The sequence below is a fragment of the Tauraco erythrolophus genome, chromosome 1 (genome assembly GCF_009769465.1).
Source record: "Tauraco erythrolophus isolate bTauEry1 chromosome 1, bTauEry1.pri, whole genome shotgun sequence".
Lineage (NCBI taxonomy): Eukaryota > Metazoa > Chordata > Aves > Musophagiformes > Musophagidae > Tauraco > Tauraco erythrolophus.
In genome coordinates, this window is record NC_141465.1 from 68741255 (window position 1) to 68760052 (window position 18798).

At 40.3% G+C, this 18798-nt stretch overlaps 1 protein-coding gene across 1 annotated transcript in view; it reads left to right on the top strand.

Annotated features, from left to right (window-relative positions):
• The first annotated feature begins 2171 nt into the window (after positions 1-2171).
• TUBGCP3 (tubulin gamma complex component 3) overlaps positions 2172-18798 on the top strand; it is a 53082-nt gene continuing 36455 nt past the window's right edge. Inside the window, exons 1-3 of the mRNA XM_086610791.1 lie at positions 2172-2267; positions 14351-14458; positions 16313-16380. Coding sequence (XP_086466917.1) covers positions 2192-2267; positions 14351-14458; positions 16313-16380 — 252 coding nt within the window. The 5' untranslated portion in view covers positions 2172-2191. The remainder of the gene's footprint in view (positions 2268-14350; positions 14459-16312; positions 16381-18798) is intronic.

Genomic DNA, 18798 nt, shown 5'->3' on the forward strand with positions numbered 1-18798 from the left:
CTGTCGTTCAGAGCTAGGTGCAGCGTGCTATCCGGAGTGTGCATACCAATTAGCTTCTTTGCGAATAGCAAATACGGAATAACTGTATAGGCTTCATTTCCTTAGGAAAAAGAGGCAAGAAGTGAGAGAATACATTCCCAGTAATGTAACAGAATGGTCAGCTATTATGGTACTTCAGAAGCCTAATGTAGGATGTGGGTTTGCTGAAGTTGAAAAGCTTGGGTTAGTAATTGTACTTTTGCTTGTAGGCACACACGAGCGGGTCCACTTTAATGGCATGGTTTTTTTGTGCTGCTCTGTAGTGTGTTCTCATTTCAGAACAGTGACACAATTGCCATAGGTAAAGTGACAAGCATGACTGGAAGGAATTAGTAATATCTACTTAAAAGCAGTAACAGGATAGTTGGGAATGACTGGTTTCCCTTGGAATGTAAAGATTTTGTAAAGGAACACCACTTCCTGATATTATTGCCAACGCTTTTTTTTCTCCATGTGAGCAACCGTATTTGCTGCTTGACAGATTAACACTTTCCATGACGAAATCTAAATCTTAAGTGAGTGACCAGCTCTTTGTAGGACAATGACAGCATTTGCTTCAGGTGGAGGACGGAACAGAGATTCTTCTGCTGCTTAGTACAAAAAAGAGTCACACCATCTTTGGAGTCTTTCCTTCAGAATTATTAGAGATGCAGAGGGCAAGTCCCCCTTATTCACATGGGATAAAGTTCTGATAAATTTATTAATTTCAGGTTCTACTGCCTTAAAAGACTCTAAAGAAAGCATTGCTAGGATTTGAAGAGTTATAATGGGAGTGGTAAGACTATGATGGTCCTACTATGACATTCCAAGTAACAAAAACCCATACATCCTCATGAATTTCAGTTCTCTGCTTGCCATCATGATCAGTTTCTACCAGTAATGCTAGTGACGAGCCATCTTTTACATCCATAATGTTCCCATAATAAAAAGCCTGCACGTGTGTGTCCACAGAAGGCATGCAGACAAAATCGTGGCTGCACAGAGATTACGAAGCCAAGGGGGGCTGTGGGAAAGATGTGTGTTGCACAGCGCCAATGTATTTGTTTACAGCCAGTGGTGCACCAAGCCCACCTGGCTGCTCCAGTGTTTCAAAGCATCTCTTACAGGAAAAAGCAGAGGCGGGTTAGACAGGGCTTCAGCAGCACAGGGAGAATTTGTTCCCGAATTACGTATTTTGGGCCGGACCCGGCATGAACTTACTGAAGAAAAGAAATGGAAGACAGACATCTTGGCAAGTCGGTGTCTGCGTTAGGGGGTGACACGCAGCAGGTCACCGCGAGCACCGCAGCCCAGCCATGAGCGCGCTGCCCCCAGCATCCCGCCCTGCCCGGCCTGCTGGAGGTCGAAACCCCCGCAGGGCACTGGGGCCACCCAGTCGCAGGGTCGAGCGGTGCGGGGAAGACGTGGGTCGAGGATCTCCACACGTTTTTCCAGATCCACATGGTTCTGTAACAACTTTCCATGGCACAGTTCCCGAGCGCCTTGGCTCCCCCAGGGCAGCGAGCGCAGGCACCCCACGGCGGCGCCTCGTGCACTTTTCCGGGGAGGAATGAGTGAGCCTGATCTCCCCGGGATTTTGAGGGATGGGTGAGAGGACTCTTTCCAAAAATAGAAAGCCGTTGCCAAATGGGAATTTTCTGGTTTCATTTTTGGGGAATTCGGGGGGCACTTTTGGCCAGGGCTGGCGTTCATCGCAGACCTCGCTGTGGTGGCCTAGGCCTGATCACCGCCGCATCGCCTCAGGACGCCCGGGACTCCCACGGGCCCCGCGTGCCCTCTCCCTGGGGTTCTCCAGGCCCGCCGGAGCTCAGCCTCCGCTCGGCGCGGCGGCAGCGGCGACGGCGGCGGCGGCGCCTGCCCCGGAACCTCCGTGCGGGGGCGGCGGCGCGGCGGAGCGTGTCCGTCGCGGCGCGCTCCGATGCCGCCCCGCGCGCAGGGGCATTGTGGGCGCTGCGCTGCCGCCGCTGCGGCTTTCGGCGGGTTCTGTTAAAATGGCGCCTTAGGCGGCGGCTGAGGCGGGACGTGTCGTCGGGTCCTTGCGCTGCGGAGCGGGGGGCGCTGCCTCTCCGCGCTTCCTCTGCCATCCCGCCGCGCCCCCGGCTCTGCCGGCCGCTTGCCCCCCGCCCCACCAGCTCCTGTCTCTCGGGCGGCGATGGCGACTCCGGACCAAAAATCCCCCAACGTTTTGCTGCAGAACCTCTGCTGCCGCATCCTGGGCAAAAGCGAAGGTAACGGCTTTCTTCCCCTCCCTATCCCCCGCCGTTCCCCCCGCCGACAGCCGTTGGAGAGGGCGAGTCCAGGGGGATGTCTGCCCCGGGCGGGGGGTGGGGGGCGAGGGGATGCCATCCCCGCAGGCCTGAGACGTGCCGGCCCCGCCAGACCGGCCGCCAAGGGCGGCCCCCTCGCCCCCTCGGCGGGGAGCGCGTTGGCGCCCGGCCCGGCCCGGCGGGGCTTGCGGCGGAGGGGCCGGCAGCCCGGGCGATGCGCCCTGGGCCTCCGGGCGGCTCGGCTGGTGGCCGGGCACGGCAGCGGTCCCGTGAGGCGGAGCTGCGGGCGGCTGGGTGCCCTGTGGCGGGAGGTGGGCTGGCGGCGCCGTCCTGTCCTCCTCCGCCTCCCCCAGAGCGCTTCGCTGGCTCCTGAGAGCGCTCCCCTCCCGGGGTGTCTGGGGCAAGAGGTGGCTGTGCACACGCTGGGGAATCTCCGCCTTCCTCCGGTGTCTGCTCCAGTCGAGCCATTGGAATCCGCTCGGTCCTCTACAGGTCCCCTGCATCTTGGTGCCGCCGTGGTCCTCCGGCAAGGGAATGAATTTCGTGCCTGCTTTGCATAAGTTTCTATCTGTTGCAATCAAGGCAAAGGCTGTTTTTAGTAAGCAGTTGGAGGGTGGAAAGGAAGAGGTGCCTCTACTGTCTCCTTTTTAAGTTGCTCTGTTTATAAGCATTGCTCACTAGACAAATTCATGCTATAGCTTCTATTGTATCTGTTTTCTTGTATGAGAGATGGCTTTTCTCCTTATTAGTAGTGGCTGTAAAGTCTTTTGTGTGTTCTTTTCTTCCTCCATGCCACTGTCTTCTGATAAATCACTCCTGGTTACCTTGAGGTGTTTCCATGACGGTAACTAATAATTTTGGCTATTGACTTGTTGTGAAGAATTGGGCCCAAACTGACTAAAACATGGCCTATATGTGGATTACTGCTATCTTAGAAGTCTCGAAAATGAGTGACAAGGTGCATACATGCTTGTTTCTCTCAAACTTTATGTTTCCATCTATTGGAAACAGCACCTCATGGTCTGACACACCACCCTTGTCTCTAAATTGGAAGGATACAGGTTTAATGGATGAACTGTTTGAAGGATAAGGAACTGGTGGGATCGCCACATCCAAAGAGTTGCAGTCAATGTCAAAATGGAGATCAGTAACAAGTGGCGTCCCTTAGGGGTCTGTATTGGGATTGATGCTGGTCAATATGCTTATTAATGACATAGTGAGATTGAGTATGCCCTCAGCAGGTTTGCACAGGACACCAAACTGAGTGGTGCAGCTGATATGCTTGGGGGAGTGGATGCCATCCAGAGGGACCTTCACAGACTTGAGAGGTGGGCCTGTGTGAACCTCATGAAGTTCGACAAGACCATGTGGAAGGTCCTTCACATGGGTTGGGTCAATCTTCAACATGAGTACAGACTGAGAGATGAATGAATTGAGACCAGCTTTGCAGAGAAGGACTTGGGGGTACTGATGGATGAAAAATAGGACATGAGCTGGCAATGTGCACTTGCAGTCCGGAAAGCCAATCGTATCCTGAGCTCCATAAAAAGAAATGTGGCCAGCAGATCAAGAGAGGTGATTCTCCCCCTCTACTCTGCTTTTGTGAGACCTCACTTGGAATACTACGTTCAGCTCTTGAGTCCCCAGTACAAGACATGGACCTGTTAGAGCAGGTCCAGAGGAGAGCTGCAAAAATGATCCAAGGGCTGGAGCACCTCTCCTATGAAGAAAGATGAGAGAGAGAGTTGGGGTTGTTTAGCCTGGAGAAGAGAAGGTTCTGCAGAGACCTTATTGTGGCCTTTCAGTACTTAAGGAGGGCTTGTAAGAATGACAGACTTTTACTAAGGCCTGAAGTGACAGGACAAGGGTCAATGGCTTTAAACAGAGAGTAGGTTTAGACTGGACATAAGGAGGAATTTTTTTATAATGAGGTGATGAGACACTGAAACAGATTGCCCAGAGAAGTTGTGGGATGCCCTATCCCTATCCCTTGAAATGTTCAAGGCCAGGCTGCATGAGGCTTTGAACAACCTGGTCTAATGAAAGATGTCCCTGCCTGTGGCATGATGGTTGGACTAGATGGTCTTTGATGGTCCCTTCCAACCCAAACCATTCTATGATTCTGTGATTAATCTGAGAAGATGGAAGACTTGGTAAGAATTTGGAATCTCTTTGTCTTCACTGAAATGTTGTATAGGGACTCCTTTACAGAAACATTCTATTAATCAGTTGAACTCGATGATCTTAAGGATCTTTTCCAACCTAAATGATTCTGTGGTCAACAGCTGTTGATTACTGTGTTTTGTTTTCTGAAATCCTTTCCTTCTTGATTGCATGTTTAAGTCTTCTGCAAGGCCATAAATTTCCTGTTTCCGGAATTGTCAATCTGTTAGAATTCTGTGATTAAAAATTCCTGATGTGAGATTTTTACTAGGATGTAGCAAGTTTCTACTCTTCCTCTGTCTCCCCCAAATGGACAGGAGCTTCTAAACTGCTTAATACCTCTTGTGTTTTTGTGTAACCACGTTTCTTTTAGCAACTGGTTTAATTGTATATTAGAGGGTATTTCACATCAGCCTACTATTCTAAGGTGCTATTATAGCTCTGCTTTTAAAGCTGTTTCTTGCTTTTAACATCCTTAGGAAACTTTTCTAATACAATTGGTGTATGTTCTTATTTAAGAGCACTTCAAACATTTTGCTATCAGAAATCTCAAGTTATTGTGCTAGTTCTGCTCTCAAAAAATAAAAAAATGGAAAAAAAAATGAGAAAGATTGTCTTGCTTTATTGGAGTAGAGGAGACCTCTGTGAGGACATTATTTCTGCATTGCCTAATCTGTTTTCTTCATTACCTTTTTCTTAGATTTGAAAGGGACTGCAATTTAAACTCAATCTAAGCTTGTTTCTTGGTATTGAGTATCTTATCTAAGCCTGTGATACTTATAAAACTTAAACAGAGCATGAGAATAGAAAAAGAAACCTCTGCATCTGTATTGAGGAGAGGTGGCTCGCTTCTACCAGCTTTGGATCTAGCCTTCCTTTTGGAGCTATAGTTTCTATACATCTCATCTGTTCTGTCTGGAATAATAACTTTATTTGCAAGCAGTATGTGCAAAAACATGCACAAGAACTGTGGTGGTTTTTTTTCTATTTTTAAAATAAATATTGAACCTATTCCTCTACACTGCAATTCTACTAATTTAACTAAAATCTCTTGTGTGTGTGACTAGTGAAAGGGGAAATTTTGCCCATAATCATGGTAAGTTGCTGCATGCGACCTGTAGCCCACTACGTCTGTTCACTTGTGGGATACCTGAGGGCTTCTTGGAAATAATGACTTAAAAAAAAAAAATAATAATAATGTGAGTCATCTGCAGCGTTTACCATCACCTATATTTTTGTGCATGTGACAGATAGGAAGCCTATCCTTACCCTGCTCTTTTTTCCTGTTTTATGAAACACTCTGTCACTTAAGGCTCACCCTTCTAAATAAGACTTCTCTTGACACAGTCAACTGTAGTACGCGTGTTAGCTTGTCATCAGCTCTACTACTGATTTAAAGTGCATGGAGACTGATAAATCAAAAAGTCTGTAAAAGACGTCTCCGTCATGAAAGATGTGTATGGTGATGGTTCCCTGCCCTGGTTTCTGTGTCCAAGGAATAAATACAGACAATAAGGGAATTTTGTTAGTACCAGCATCCTCTGTGTTGAGGTAGATGCAGGTATCCCTAGGTGGTAAGGAAACCTCCAGGCAAGTTATTTAGCAGCTTACTGATTTTCAGGCTTATAACTTTAATTTCCTTTCAGCGCAGAGTAAGTTTGAAGTACGCTATTTGTGTGTGGTTAGTGGTTTACATGCAGCTTCTCCCCTCCTTGTGCACTGATGAAGTTAGGCTGCTTTGTATGTACCTGTTCTCTTTTTTTGAAGTAAACTTTACAAGTATTATCGGTTTAGTATTTGGTAAGTAATTTATGATGTTTGATTACTTCTACAGAGTTTAGGGGAAAAAGCTTAGATACTTAAGAGATCTTTAAATTTATTAGAGAGATTTCTAGTAAAAATTAGTAACAAGAAGCTGAAGCTAGCTGCAAACAGCTGTCTTAAGCCATTTGTGTAGTTTGCCTGCTGTGAATTTCTTGAAATCCTGGGTTTTGATACCTTCCTGGAATAAGTGCTCTTGTAAAATACAAGGTACTGATGTAACTGGGTGAAATGTAATGGCTAAATAATAGAAAGGAATTGAGATTTGACGATCTAATGGTTCTTCCTGCCTGTATGTTCACCAAGTTTGTACTTCAAAATGTTTATTCTATTTGGCTATGTTCCTTCTCAGCACTTGTGTTTTATTACGTTTGTGAGGAAGCTATGGCTTCAGAAGGAGCTGAAGGATTCTGTTTATATAATGTCTGTATCATAATAGTGCACTTAAAGCTAATGTGGGATGAGTGGTCTTACTCTGCATCCATGTCTATGTTCTGCAATCCCATGCCCGAAGTCCTCCATACCCGTCAGACAACAGGCTCCATCAAGGATTCTTTCACTTCTGCCCGTGATAGCCTTAGAAGGCCTCCACCTTCTCCGCTTGTTAAAGATTTATGTTGAAGTGAATTTGCGCTATGATGGAATGTGACTGCGGAGGTTCCCAGTGGTGGAGCTATCCTCTCACTTTCTCTTCTGCCTTTTTTGAGACCATCCACTAAGTAGCTGGCTTGCTTTGTTTTCAAAATGCATCAGTAGCATAGGCCTAGTTACTGTTTTTTTCCCCAAACAGCTCTGCCTCTGAGAAATTCATTACAGGGTCTGCTGAGTTACGTGGAAGAACTCTATTTTAAATAAAACAAAATAAAAAACCCTACCTCAAGTTGTTTCATTTTTTTTGGTAGTACGAAGGTTTGAAAGCTCTCTGCTGCTGTGCTTTAGCCAGTTCTCCAGAAAGGGCTTAAAGTGAGCTTCCCGTGGCACTGTGTGTCTGGAGTCACCCGCTGCAGGTAGCTGGGCATCTCTGCACTCAGCAGTTGGAGCCAGTGCTGACCTCCTTCTTTCTCATGTCCTCAGGTGTCTAAGAACGAGCGTACTAGTTCTGTGTTACCCATCTTTCTGTGTTTATCCGGGCTATCCACCTCGCTTTTACGCTAATACCTGATCTTGCAGAGAGCTTGCCTGCCTGTACAGTAATTTCTGTGATTTTATTTTTTTCCCTTGTTTGTGGACTCCGTACAGACTTACATGCTTCTCTTTAGATAGTAAATTTAATCCTTCTGGCAAAAAGCTCCTTGCTCTTAGCCGTCTTTCACAAACCTCTTGGTAATCTTAGTCAGAGACTTTGCAGACTGCCATGCAAGCTTGTCATTGCAGGAACTCTTAGTGCCTCCAATGGAATCAAATGATATTGCTGTATGTATTCAAGCTACATCTATTTGATTTTGAGTCCTGAAAAGATTATTGTGTGCCAAAGTGCTTCTGGAGGTGCACATGCTCTAGAAACTAGTATTTTGGTCTTCAGAGAGCAGTTTGCTACCTGAAGTCCCTACTATGCCCTTAACTTACCTGTAATGTCAGTGATGGTTTTGTTATTGCTGTTTTGTTTGGTTTTTTTTTTAAGCTGTGAACTATTGGAATAGATGTTAAAATTTCATGGTTGAGGAAAAGCATAGAGTTCATTCAGAAGGTGGCATGGAGTTTCTTACCTGTGCTAGTAGCAGAAGCAAATATAAGTTGATGAGTTAGGCAAAAATTCACGGTGAGGGAAAGTTCAGAGAAGATCGTGTGACTGAGTTGCTGATAGTCCAGTGGGACATTGCTCAAATAAATCTGTTTACTGACAAACAACAAGAGTCAGCAATATTAACAGAATTAAAGAATAGTTGTGTTTTCTGTGCTGTGCTTCAAAGTTTGTGAACAACTTTTAAGTAAGGAAAGATGTGGGAATGTGTATGGTTTGCGTTTTATTTTATGGGTTTGTTGGTTTTCAAATAAAAACTTGAATGAGTGGAATGTTTTACGTTTACATTTTATAGTCTGTTTTTACTGTTATTTTTCCTTCTGAAAGAAATGAACTTACAACAGAGAAGTTTGAGATAGTTGACTAAAGCAGAAGACTGATGCAAAATTAATTTTTTTCAGGAATACTTTGTAACTCGGCTGGTCCTAAAATTGTACTTCTCAAACATAATGTTTTCTACAGAAACCAACAGTTTTGCTTATAATGAGTGTAGATTCTCTTCAAAAACAAAATAGTATCACTAATGGCCTTCTAGACTAGTATTTTAGTTTATCAGTGTATGACATCATATTAATGCAATTGCTTTTTTTTTCCAGGTAATAATTCATACTGATGTAGAACTTTATGATAGAGAAGATAACAGCAGCATTGCTGTATTGGCAGACATGGTATATGCTCATGGTGTATGTGAGGTTTTCCAATTCTACAGCTTTTCCTCCAGGCTTAGTTTTGCAACAGCAGCACATTAGGTGTTCAGCAAACACTTTGTTCCAGGAAAGAAGTTTGATTGTTTTTTTTTCTTCAGCATGTGTTAGATGGCAGCATCTGTATCTGAGTAGTTTGCAGCAATAGTTGTTAGCTGGTCAGTGCCACCCCTAGAGTGTTGAATGCAGTTTAGAGTTTAATTGTTTTACAATAATTTTGGATCTGCATTTAAATAAAACTGTTGTCTAGGATGATAGCTGACTGGAAGAAGAGAGTGGAGAGGGTTTACTAATCTTTGAAGTTCTTCAAGAAAGAAAGGGATTACTGTTTGGTTTAGATAAGCTTAATTTCTAAATAATTCTAAAGAAAGCTTATGGACAAATTTAAATAACTAAATGTCATCTTTCCAAGAAATAAGGTTTCTCACAATTGTGATACATGCTACTTATGTTTTCAGAACTTTTTTTTTTTGCCTGTGGAAAGTTCAATAGACCCATGGCCGAAATGCGTTAAGACTGTAAAGTGAATTTCAGTTCACTTCCTAAAATTATAGGTAATATTAGAAGCTTCTTTTTAGCAACAGACTTGCTGAATATCAGCATTTCCTCTGAAATACTGGCTTCTTGGAAGTATATTGGCCAATTATCTCTTTGTTCCTTGAACTTTTCCTTTAAACTTTATCTTTTGTCCTGTTTCTCCTTTCCTTCGAAAGAAACAACCAAATTCTTCCTGTGCATTTCTTCTATATTTTTCCCTTGTGCTACACTTTAATTTTCTGCAGCTTTAAAATGCTGTTATCTGCCTTTTGAAGTAGTTCAGTTTTAAGACTACATTGTTTGTAGGAAAGCTTGAATGACTGGGTGGAGTGTAGATCTTTGAATTATTGATATATTGCTCTGCTCAGTGGAGAAGGTTTAAATTATTTTTGTAATCTTTTTTGGCAATTCACAAGTGCTATTTCTTTGTTCAGCTGTATGGCTGCTTACCAGTATCATTAATAGTGTATGTATTTGTGTATTACTTAAGGGATGTAGTCTGAGGGGGAGTGGCTGTCTCCATCTGCATTCACTGCTCTGATCAGACCTCTGGAAAACAAGTCATGATCAGCAATGTTTTCCCCTCTTTACCCTACAAACAGCTGCATCAATTTCATACATCAGATATGTTAAGCTTACTGTTACATAATAGTCATGCCATAATCACTTTTTGATGAAGAAGGATGTACACGTACCTAGATACATGGATGTGTATTTTAAGCCCATCTGCTGTCATAATGGCTGTTCTTTGAGGAGGGAAGTAATTAAATGCATCTACTAGTTATTAACTATGTGAATCTTTATTTTACTGACAGATATCCGTATTAAGTTATGTTTAATCGCTTTAGGTACTGAAGTTATTTTGCAGACTTATAAGAAATAATCTGTTGAAGAAACTCCCACAGCAGGGAATTTTGTTTGTAAAAGAGAAGCTGGACTTGATATGAATAAAACATGAAAATCTGAATAAAATATAATACTAAAACAGTCTTGCTACGATGCTGTTGAGTTGCCAGTGCAAATCTGTATGTGTAAAAAGCAGATAACTTTACTCCGTATCGTTAGTGGTGTAACAGGTTTAATAATCAGAATATTTTGGTGGAATTGTAGTCTTTTAACTAGAGAGCTTTCTCAGGTGCCTTTATACTAAGTTTCTGTGCTTTAACTAGTCTTGTTAAGGTCCATGTTGAAATAGAAGGTTATTATAGAAGGTTATATATCTATCTTAAAACTTCCCATTACAGGAAAAAAGCCTACTACTTAATTTTAATGATGTATCTGTGTGGTTTTTATTAGATTGATGACTTACGTTTAAATCTTAAAGGTTTAAGATTCTTAAACAGGTTCTTTCTGTCCAGAAACTTTCATATGAGTTTCTTTGTCTCACAGTCTTGCCATCAATATTCTCTTGTACCACAGAACTAGCAGCATAGGTAGCTCTTTAAAAGCTCTCATGTCAGAGGCAGATTGGAAAACACTCAAATAGCAAAGTCCATCGTTTTCCTCTATTATTTTGAGGTAAATCCCTATTCCAACATTGTCAACCAAAAAAAAACCCACCCAAACTTGTGGCAGTTTGTGGCCGTCTTTCTGAGTCAATTCTTCTGGAGAAATGAAATTCCAGAGAGTCTCTAGAGATTTTGTACATGGTTTTGCTGGATTATGCAATTATCTCATCAGGTGACTAAAGGCAGTAAACCCTCTTTGTTTCTAATTGTGTGGATCTTGGTTTGCTTGAATTTAATCTAAATCCCCAAAACCACAGGGAACATCGGAGAGGAAACACAGCACTTAAATCTTTTCGGAACACTGATATGAAAAATTTTGTTCAGAAACCAAAGAATTTCTAGCAAGTGAATAAACATAGTAAATAAAGCATTACTTACAAGAAAAAACTGTGCATTGTCATTCAGTGTAAATAAAATGTAATGCTCTGATTTTAATTTTTTTCTCCAAGCATTATGCTTACTGATAATCGCAGTATAAATCATAGCATATACTGAAAAGTTAGCAGAAGCAGCTGAATGAATAATACTCAATTGTCCAGACACAGCAGAATTATTTGTTTTTTAAATCAATGATGTGTTTTCTTATTCAGCACTCTTATTAAGATAAACATACTGTGATTATACTGCAAGATAATAAATGTATAGGAGACAAGTTCATTCAGTAAAGTTAAATGTTTTTATTTCCTGTGGATTTGTGTCACAAGTCTTCTCTTCACTCAACCCCGTGCATTCCTCAGCTGCAATACTGCCAGCTTGTACTTTCATTCCCTGTAGTTCTCTCCAGAAATCCCTCTTCCCTCATCTTCCAGGTCTCTGTTCCTTCGTGCTCGCTGGCTATGATCCGGGCAGGATGCAGTACCTGGTATTGCTCATTCTGTGCAGGCAGACAAGAGGGAATACTTAACTGCTGAGCTTTCACTGCAGTCTTTTTCTCCAGGGAGAATTGTTTAGATGTTTGTTCTACCAGTCTCTAGTTTCTATGAATCCTGTTTAACTTGATATCCCTGAGACCTCTATAAAATTTGTTTAAAAAGAAAAAAAAAGTTAAAGAGCAATCCCTAAGGGATAGGGTGGTGCAGGTGGACATAGAAGTTAATTTCAGAACATAATTTTCCTCAGATAAGCAAGGTAATGTATCTAGTGAGTGAGGAGGAACTGTAAGGGCAAGTTCTTGTGGTTTTATTGTGATTGGAGTGTGTGTGCCTGTGTGTTTGTTTTGGTTTGGTTTGTTGTTTTTTTTTTTAGAAGATGTATTTATGTTTTTTTTAAATGACTTCTGTCTTTTTATATTTTTCTATAACTTGTATTGAACTAGTTTTACTGGAAATCAATTCTCTTCTACTTTTTAGTGAATAATCAATGAGGGAGTTTATTATTTAATCTAGATACATGTCATAATTGATAAAGTACTTTGGTATCAATCCTTGACCCTTCTGACTTCATCCAAGATGCTTGACCTGGAACTCTTATAGCGATTTCATTTTCAATTTGTAGCCCATATTAAGTCACTATAATAGCATGCCAAAAATACGTGAGAGTTACTAGAAAAGCCTAGCTCTTGCCTAACTGCTGCTAGGTACACAATTGAGGAATTAATAAAAGATAAGACTCTTGCTATTGTTTGGGATAACTTAGTGCTAATATTTTACTTTAATTGGGCTTGCAGAAAACTTTTGGGAATCTTAAGTTGTTATGTAATGGCATGCATTATACTTAATAATTACTCTGAAATACTTCCTTGTAGTTAACTCTTCCAACCTGGTTCATCAGTTGAGTTTAAGCTATCAATAGCTGAACTATTAAATTATTTTATACTTATATTTTCAAGGCCTTATTGCAAATGAGAGTTTGCTTAGTCTAACAGTAGAACTGTTCTTTCTGGGAGGCATTTAAGTCATGCGTATTTGTGACCTTTCAGTAGTCTGGATATTAGCATTTTCTTCCCTGAAAGTATAAGTCTCTTACTCCTTTTGTAGGCCAATATTATCAAATACTGTTAAATATTAATGATTCTGTCTGAGCAGACTTCTTTCCTGATTCTGTGAAGTACTGCTTTGTATGAACTTGTTAATATTTGCTGGTCTACAGTTGTATTCTAGTAGATTAGGACCAGTGGGTGGCATTTATATCCCAAGACAGTCAAAAGTAGGCATTCAAAAAGAAAGTAGCACATTCTGATTTCAAGTTTCTCCTTTCTGTAAGTTTCTGTAGATTTTAATGCATTTAATCAATAATTGACTCCTAGTATCTCCCACATGATTTTTTTTTTCAATTGTAAATATTATTTAATTTAAGAGATGATTCAATGCTTAAAATATTTCTGCTTCTTGTGGACCTTTACCCTATTCCATTTTTCTGTTCTGTTTGTACATCTTTGTCAAGGCTACCATCATTTCTTTTTCCTTGGCTGAACCATTGCTGCACTGCTCTACAATTTTCTCTGAAAGTTGACTACTTAACTGACTAAATAAAACACGAGGAGTCTGATGCATTTGGACACAAAATTGTTATATATACAAATGAGACTTAATATGCAGAATTACTTAGATGATTTTTTCCTGAAGTGAGGAAGTGTAAGGATTCAAGTAGCTGACACCACGCGTTTACATTTTGTTTTTCTTACGTGCCTTTCCTCTCATGTTATTCTTACATGAGTAGAGATTTGTCAAACATTTTGCACTTTCCAGGGCACTCGACGTGTCTGTAGGTTATCGTTTGATTGACTTTCAGGTCAGTACATGGGAGTGTGACTATGCTGTAAGGGCCAGCTCAGTATTGATGCCTCATCTCAGCGTTACCAGACTATTAATCTTTCCGGAAAGCAGATATACTTGCACTAAAACAATGCTGTTCAGCAACAATATTAAAAATTGAATTATTGCATGATAAAGGAGCAGTGGAGGGAGGTCACTGGTTTGTGACCTGTTCATTAGTATCTATATTATGCACTGAGATTTGGTGCCAATATCTCAAAACTAGCTTTGAACCTGAGTGGTGAGACTGTGTAAACTGGTTTAAAAACAAAGCACCTAAAACTGACATACAAACTTGGAAAACCACTGTTGTGGATATCTGAGTAAAGATCCACAGGTGGGATAATCCAGTTCGGGTGCCTGGTGAACATGGCTGTATTGTTCCTACGTGTGAGCTGAATTGCGTCACTTTGTGCCAAATCCTGCGGCGTTTTGGTCTGTGGAGAAGGGCAGAACCAGTTGAAGTGTGCTAATGCTCTCTCATAACTGGGTAGGTCTAAGTATCTCTTCTGTCAGCGTGGAATAAGGAAGGCTTATTCACAAATTTGAGTGCATTTATTTTGCGGAGTGTATACAGGTGAGTGTGTTTGATACACAGCATTGATAATATGTTCATGGGTAAACTGGACTTTACTGCCTGCTGGTTAGAAGTGTGTCCAAGAATTACAGTGTGACGTTATCTGATCTAAGCTAGGTACATTTATGCTGGATTCATCCATAGCCATGTAATGTCATGTTTAACTTTATAAAAATCTAATTTTTTTAATACAACTTTAACACTTGGCTTAACTAAGAGAGTTTTCCTTTTTTCTTTCAGCTGATGCAGCCCAGCAGTTTCAGTATGCAGTGAGAGTAATCGGAAGCAACTTTGCTCCCACTGTTGAACGAGATGAATTTCTTGTAGCAGAGAAAATAAAGAAAGAACGTAAGTTCATCTTTGTTTCTCTTAGTAATAGGAATGGAAGTTCTTCAGGAAGTTATCTGACCAGTTTATTCCTCTGAAAATGAGACAACTCTGCCTCACAGATAGTTATCTAATCTGTTATTAATGCTCACCTCCTGGAAATCTCATGATGGAAATTGCATTAATTCCCAAGTTAGTATTCTTGAGTGGCTTGAGTATTCACAGCTCAGATCTTTCTGAATGCTCAGCTTAGACTTCCCTTGCTGCCACTTACTTTGTGTCTTAGTCACCATGAAAATAAAGAACACTTAATATCACACTCCTTTCACTTAAATAGTACCCAGACTTTATGAATTCATAGTTCTTTTTAGAAGACTGATATTTTTGTGATGTCCACTTCAAAAATATTACACTTTGGCACATTTAACTTCATGAGCACCTGTGTGAAACTTGCTGAATGAGCATCCTGGGAATTGATGGAATTCTTTGTGATTTACCTGATATTTCTTGCCTTCAGTTTCTCCACAAGTTTATCTGCAACCAACTTCTCAAAACCAAAACATTAGACCTTGACAGTGTAAGTTAACCTTGTAGTTACGTTCCACTGTGCTCTATTCTTCTCTGAGTCAAGTGTTGCACTGTGTGAATCCAATGGGGATGTGATGCATTCTTCTTGGAAAGCCAAATATTGCTTTCAGCAGGCTATCTGCTCTACAGTAGAATGTCCAGAACCAATTACTTGAAGTATGCTAATTAAAGCTTCATATTTGAGCTTTGACTATTCAGTCAGGGAGATTGAATTAGGGTAACTGAAGTCAGTGGTTGTAACTGTTTTAAAGTATATGTGTATTTTTTGCTAATGCAGAGCTTCCGTGACTTACTGATAGGCAAATAAGCCCATCAGAATTGCTCTAGATGCAACTCCAAAACACTGTAATCTGCAGTATATGCTTTCTGCATGATGAATTTCTACATGCTTTGGCTAGTACTAGACAGCTCAGCATATATTTTTGGGCCTGTTGCCAGGAGTGTTGAAGAGGGCTATATCCCTTATCTTCCTTCTCCCCTGCTTCAGCTTGTAGGCTGATGTTAGTGGTCATGTAACATGTGACTGGATATATCCTTCTAAATTTACATTTATTTTGGAGTTACTGTGAACGAAGCGACTTATTTGGCAAAACGTACTTGGCAGTGGCTTTTGATGCTAATTAACGTTTATAACATTTAACAGCAATTTTCTTTATTATTAAGGTTTCTTCAGATGTTTTTGGTTTTGTTTTTTTAAAACATGGCTCTTCCTGATGTAACATGGCTTTTCTGAAGGCATCTTAAATCTTGAGGTTGTTTTTTCTTTGCTCAAAGACTTTTGTTATGTAACTGGCAGAGATTGAGACTGTTATTTTTCTTAATATATTAAAGTTATGTGACGTTGGAATTCTGCTTGACTGTGAGCAAGTGGCATTACTACTTTTGTTTCTTGCTTTCATTGCCTAAAATAGAAACAATTACACTTGGTTTTGTGAAGGGCTGTATGGCATTCTTTAACCCATATCTGCTTTCAGTTATGTTTTAATTCCCTAAATCAACAGAGTGGCAGACTAGACTTTAAAAGGGCACTCATTTAGAAGATGTCTATTTCTGTTGCTCTAAGAAAAAGAGTCCTTACATTGTGTCACTTCTGATGCAAGAATTTTCAGGACTGGAATGCAGGTAACATGAAAATAGGCAAAACTGTATGAGTATATAGAGTGAAACAGTTAAGGATCATTATGCTTGCTTGGGTACATTTTCCAGTTTACCACAAATACATAATTTTGGACATGACTATTATACTACTTTCAATTCTTTCGATTCATATTTCTTCTTTTTTAATAGTTGTGCGACAAAGAAGGGAAGCAGATGCTGCTTTGTTTTCAGAACTCTACAGAAAACTCAGTTCACAGGTAGTGTATTAAATGTATAAAGAGTCAAGAAGCTGAAAGCACACATATGCATCCTTCTAATGTTATAGTGTTGTTTTGGAGAGTGCTTGGGCCATTCACTTTTTTTTTTTCACTGCAAGAATGGTTGAACACAGGAACAGGTTGCCCAGGAAAGTTATGGAGTCTCCATCCTTGGAGACAGTCAAAACCTGACTGGACACAGTTGTGGGCAACCTGCTGTAGACAACCCTGGTTTGAGCAGAGAGGTTGGACTAGGCAATCTTCAGAGGGACCTTCCAACCTCAACCGTTTTGAAATTTTTGTGAAAAAGTTTACAAGTTACTTTTTTTCCCCTTCTTTTTTACTATGAGCTGTTTGCTGTTAGCTTGTTAATTTGGATTTAATTGTAAATCAGAAGAGAATAAAGGATACATTTTTTTAGTTTGAGTATGATTACATGAAAGGGCTCTTCGTATGAAGGAAGGAACTCTGTAAAATCAGAAGTGTTCATTTATTTTTAATATGTAAAACTGATGAATTTTCCTGTTGTCATTTATTTTACAGCAATACCTTGCAAGTATATTGATTTTATTAATTTAGGGTTTAAACAGTCCTTATGCTTCTGAATTTTTACGTGCTCCAGGTCTTTAATATTGAAGGTTAAAGGTTTGCTGAGTTTGATGGTTCTGCTAACACCAATGTTAATTGAAGAATCCTACACATTGATATTCTGACGAAAGATGTTAGTCTATAGAAAGCCCACAGTGCAGAAAGATGGATCAGGTGAAACAGGGGAAAGATGTGAGGATAGAAATTTAGCTGAGGTAGGTGAAAAATGACTGCTGCTCATCTGTTCTGGATTCTCCATAAAATTGAGTATTTGGCAAGGAAGAATATGGTGGGCAGTAATAAAATAAGATTCCCAGTTGTCATTTGCAGATACCTTATGTTTGACAACAAAAATTAGTTAATGTAAAAGGTGTTGATTTTTGTATAACAGAAAATTTGTCCTTATTTTTCTCTTTGTATTTGGGAGAAATGTTTTTCTTTGTTCTTCTGCCTTTTATTTATGAATTTATGTATAGATCATGGCTGAGTTTTACAGGATAATACTAAGATTTTAAGATTACTAAAAAGTGATTCTGTGGCGAGTATGACTAGTCAGAACTCAGTTCTGCCCACCCCCCCCCCATCCATACTTAACTTACTATTACTTTGTTAGTGCTTGGAGCTAAAGTTACTGTGTAACTCTTCCTGTTTTCCTTATCCTGTAGATTTGTGTATTATTTGCATTGGTTTGTACAGTGAAGCAAGTGTCACTGGTTTGCAGACACGTGTTCCAATGACCTCAGCCATTGGTTTCAGCCTCTTGCATGTATTACATACACTATGTGATCTTGCTCTTTTAATGCAGATTTTCTGGAATGTATTTCTGTAGCTTGCATACTGTGTTGCCATACCATTGCATTTGGCAAGCAGCATAGCTGCAGAGCATGATGGCTGTAAACCTTGAAACAAGATGCCTTGTCTGTGTTTCTATCAGTTTGGTTGCTCTTCCAAATGTAATACAAGCTTACATCAGCTCTCTCCTCATATTTTGCTGCCTGCTCAGGACTTTGAAGTTCTTTTAACCTTCTTTTTTTTTTTTTTTTTCTTTCTGTGCACATGAAATTATATCATCTGAATACTGCCTTCTTTAAAACTCACTCTACCAATTGTTTTTCAATCTGCTGTTTGGTTTATTACTAATGATGGACAATAGGGAATGGCACAGGAGGAATATACATTTTCTGAATCAGAGGTTTATTCTTCCTCCAGCAATTCTCTTGAAAGCAACTAGGAGAACGAAAAAAGCTTGTGTGAATCTGTTTTAACTTCATTTCATCCGTTACGCTAAAGGGAAAAGGAGGTCAGTGCTTATTTTAGTGGCAGCTTGCCAGTTGAGCAAACCATGCTTCTTGAGGCACTTAAATTTGTTCTATCCTGGCCAGTAGAAGAAGCAGTAACGATGCTGCTCCTTCTTCACCAGTTGTTAATGAGTTGCTGGATTAGTTATTTGCAGCAAATGCAATACCTCTACTTTTTACTTGTCGTTGAGATCAAAGCAGAAGATAATAGACTTCTCTACATAATGATGTAGAATGTCTCCTTCTACTCTTACATAATATAAAACTTTTGTAGGTTTGGTTAGTGAGCTCTGTCCTGAAGAAAGAAATTTTCTATAGCCAAAATTCTTATACCATGTAACATACACACACTAAATGCAGAATTTGCAGAGAAACAGGAAAAATAGGAAAAAGATGAGAGTGAAAATGTTTAAAAGAGTGACCTTGAAAGTGCTTTTTGCAAGACCGATAGCACTGAATTACATAAGGGATGGAATCTTTGTTGAATATTGGTATGACTAAAGTTTCCTTTATATTCAGCATTGCTCAGAAT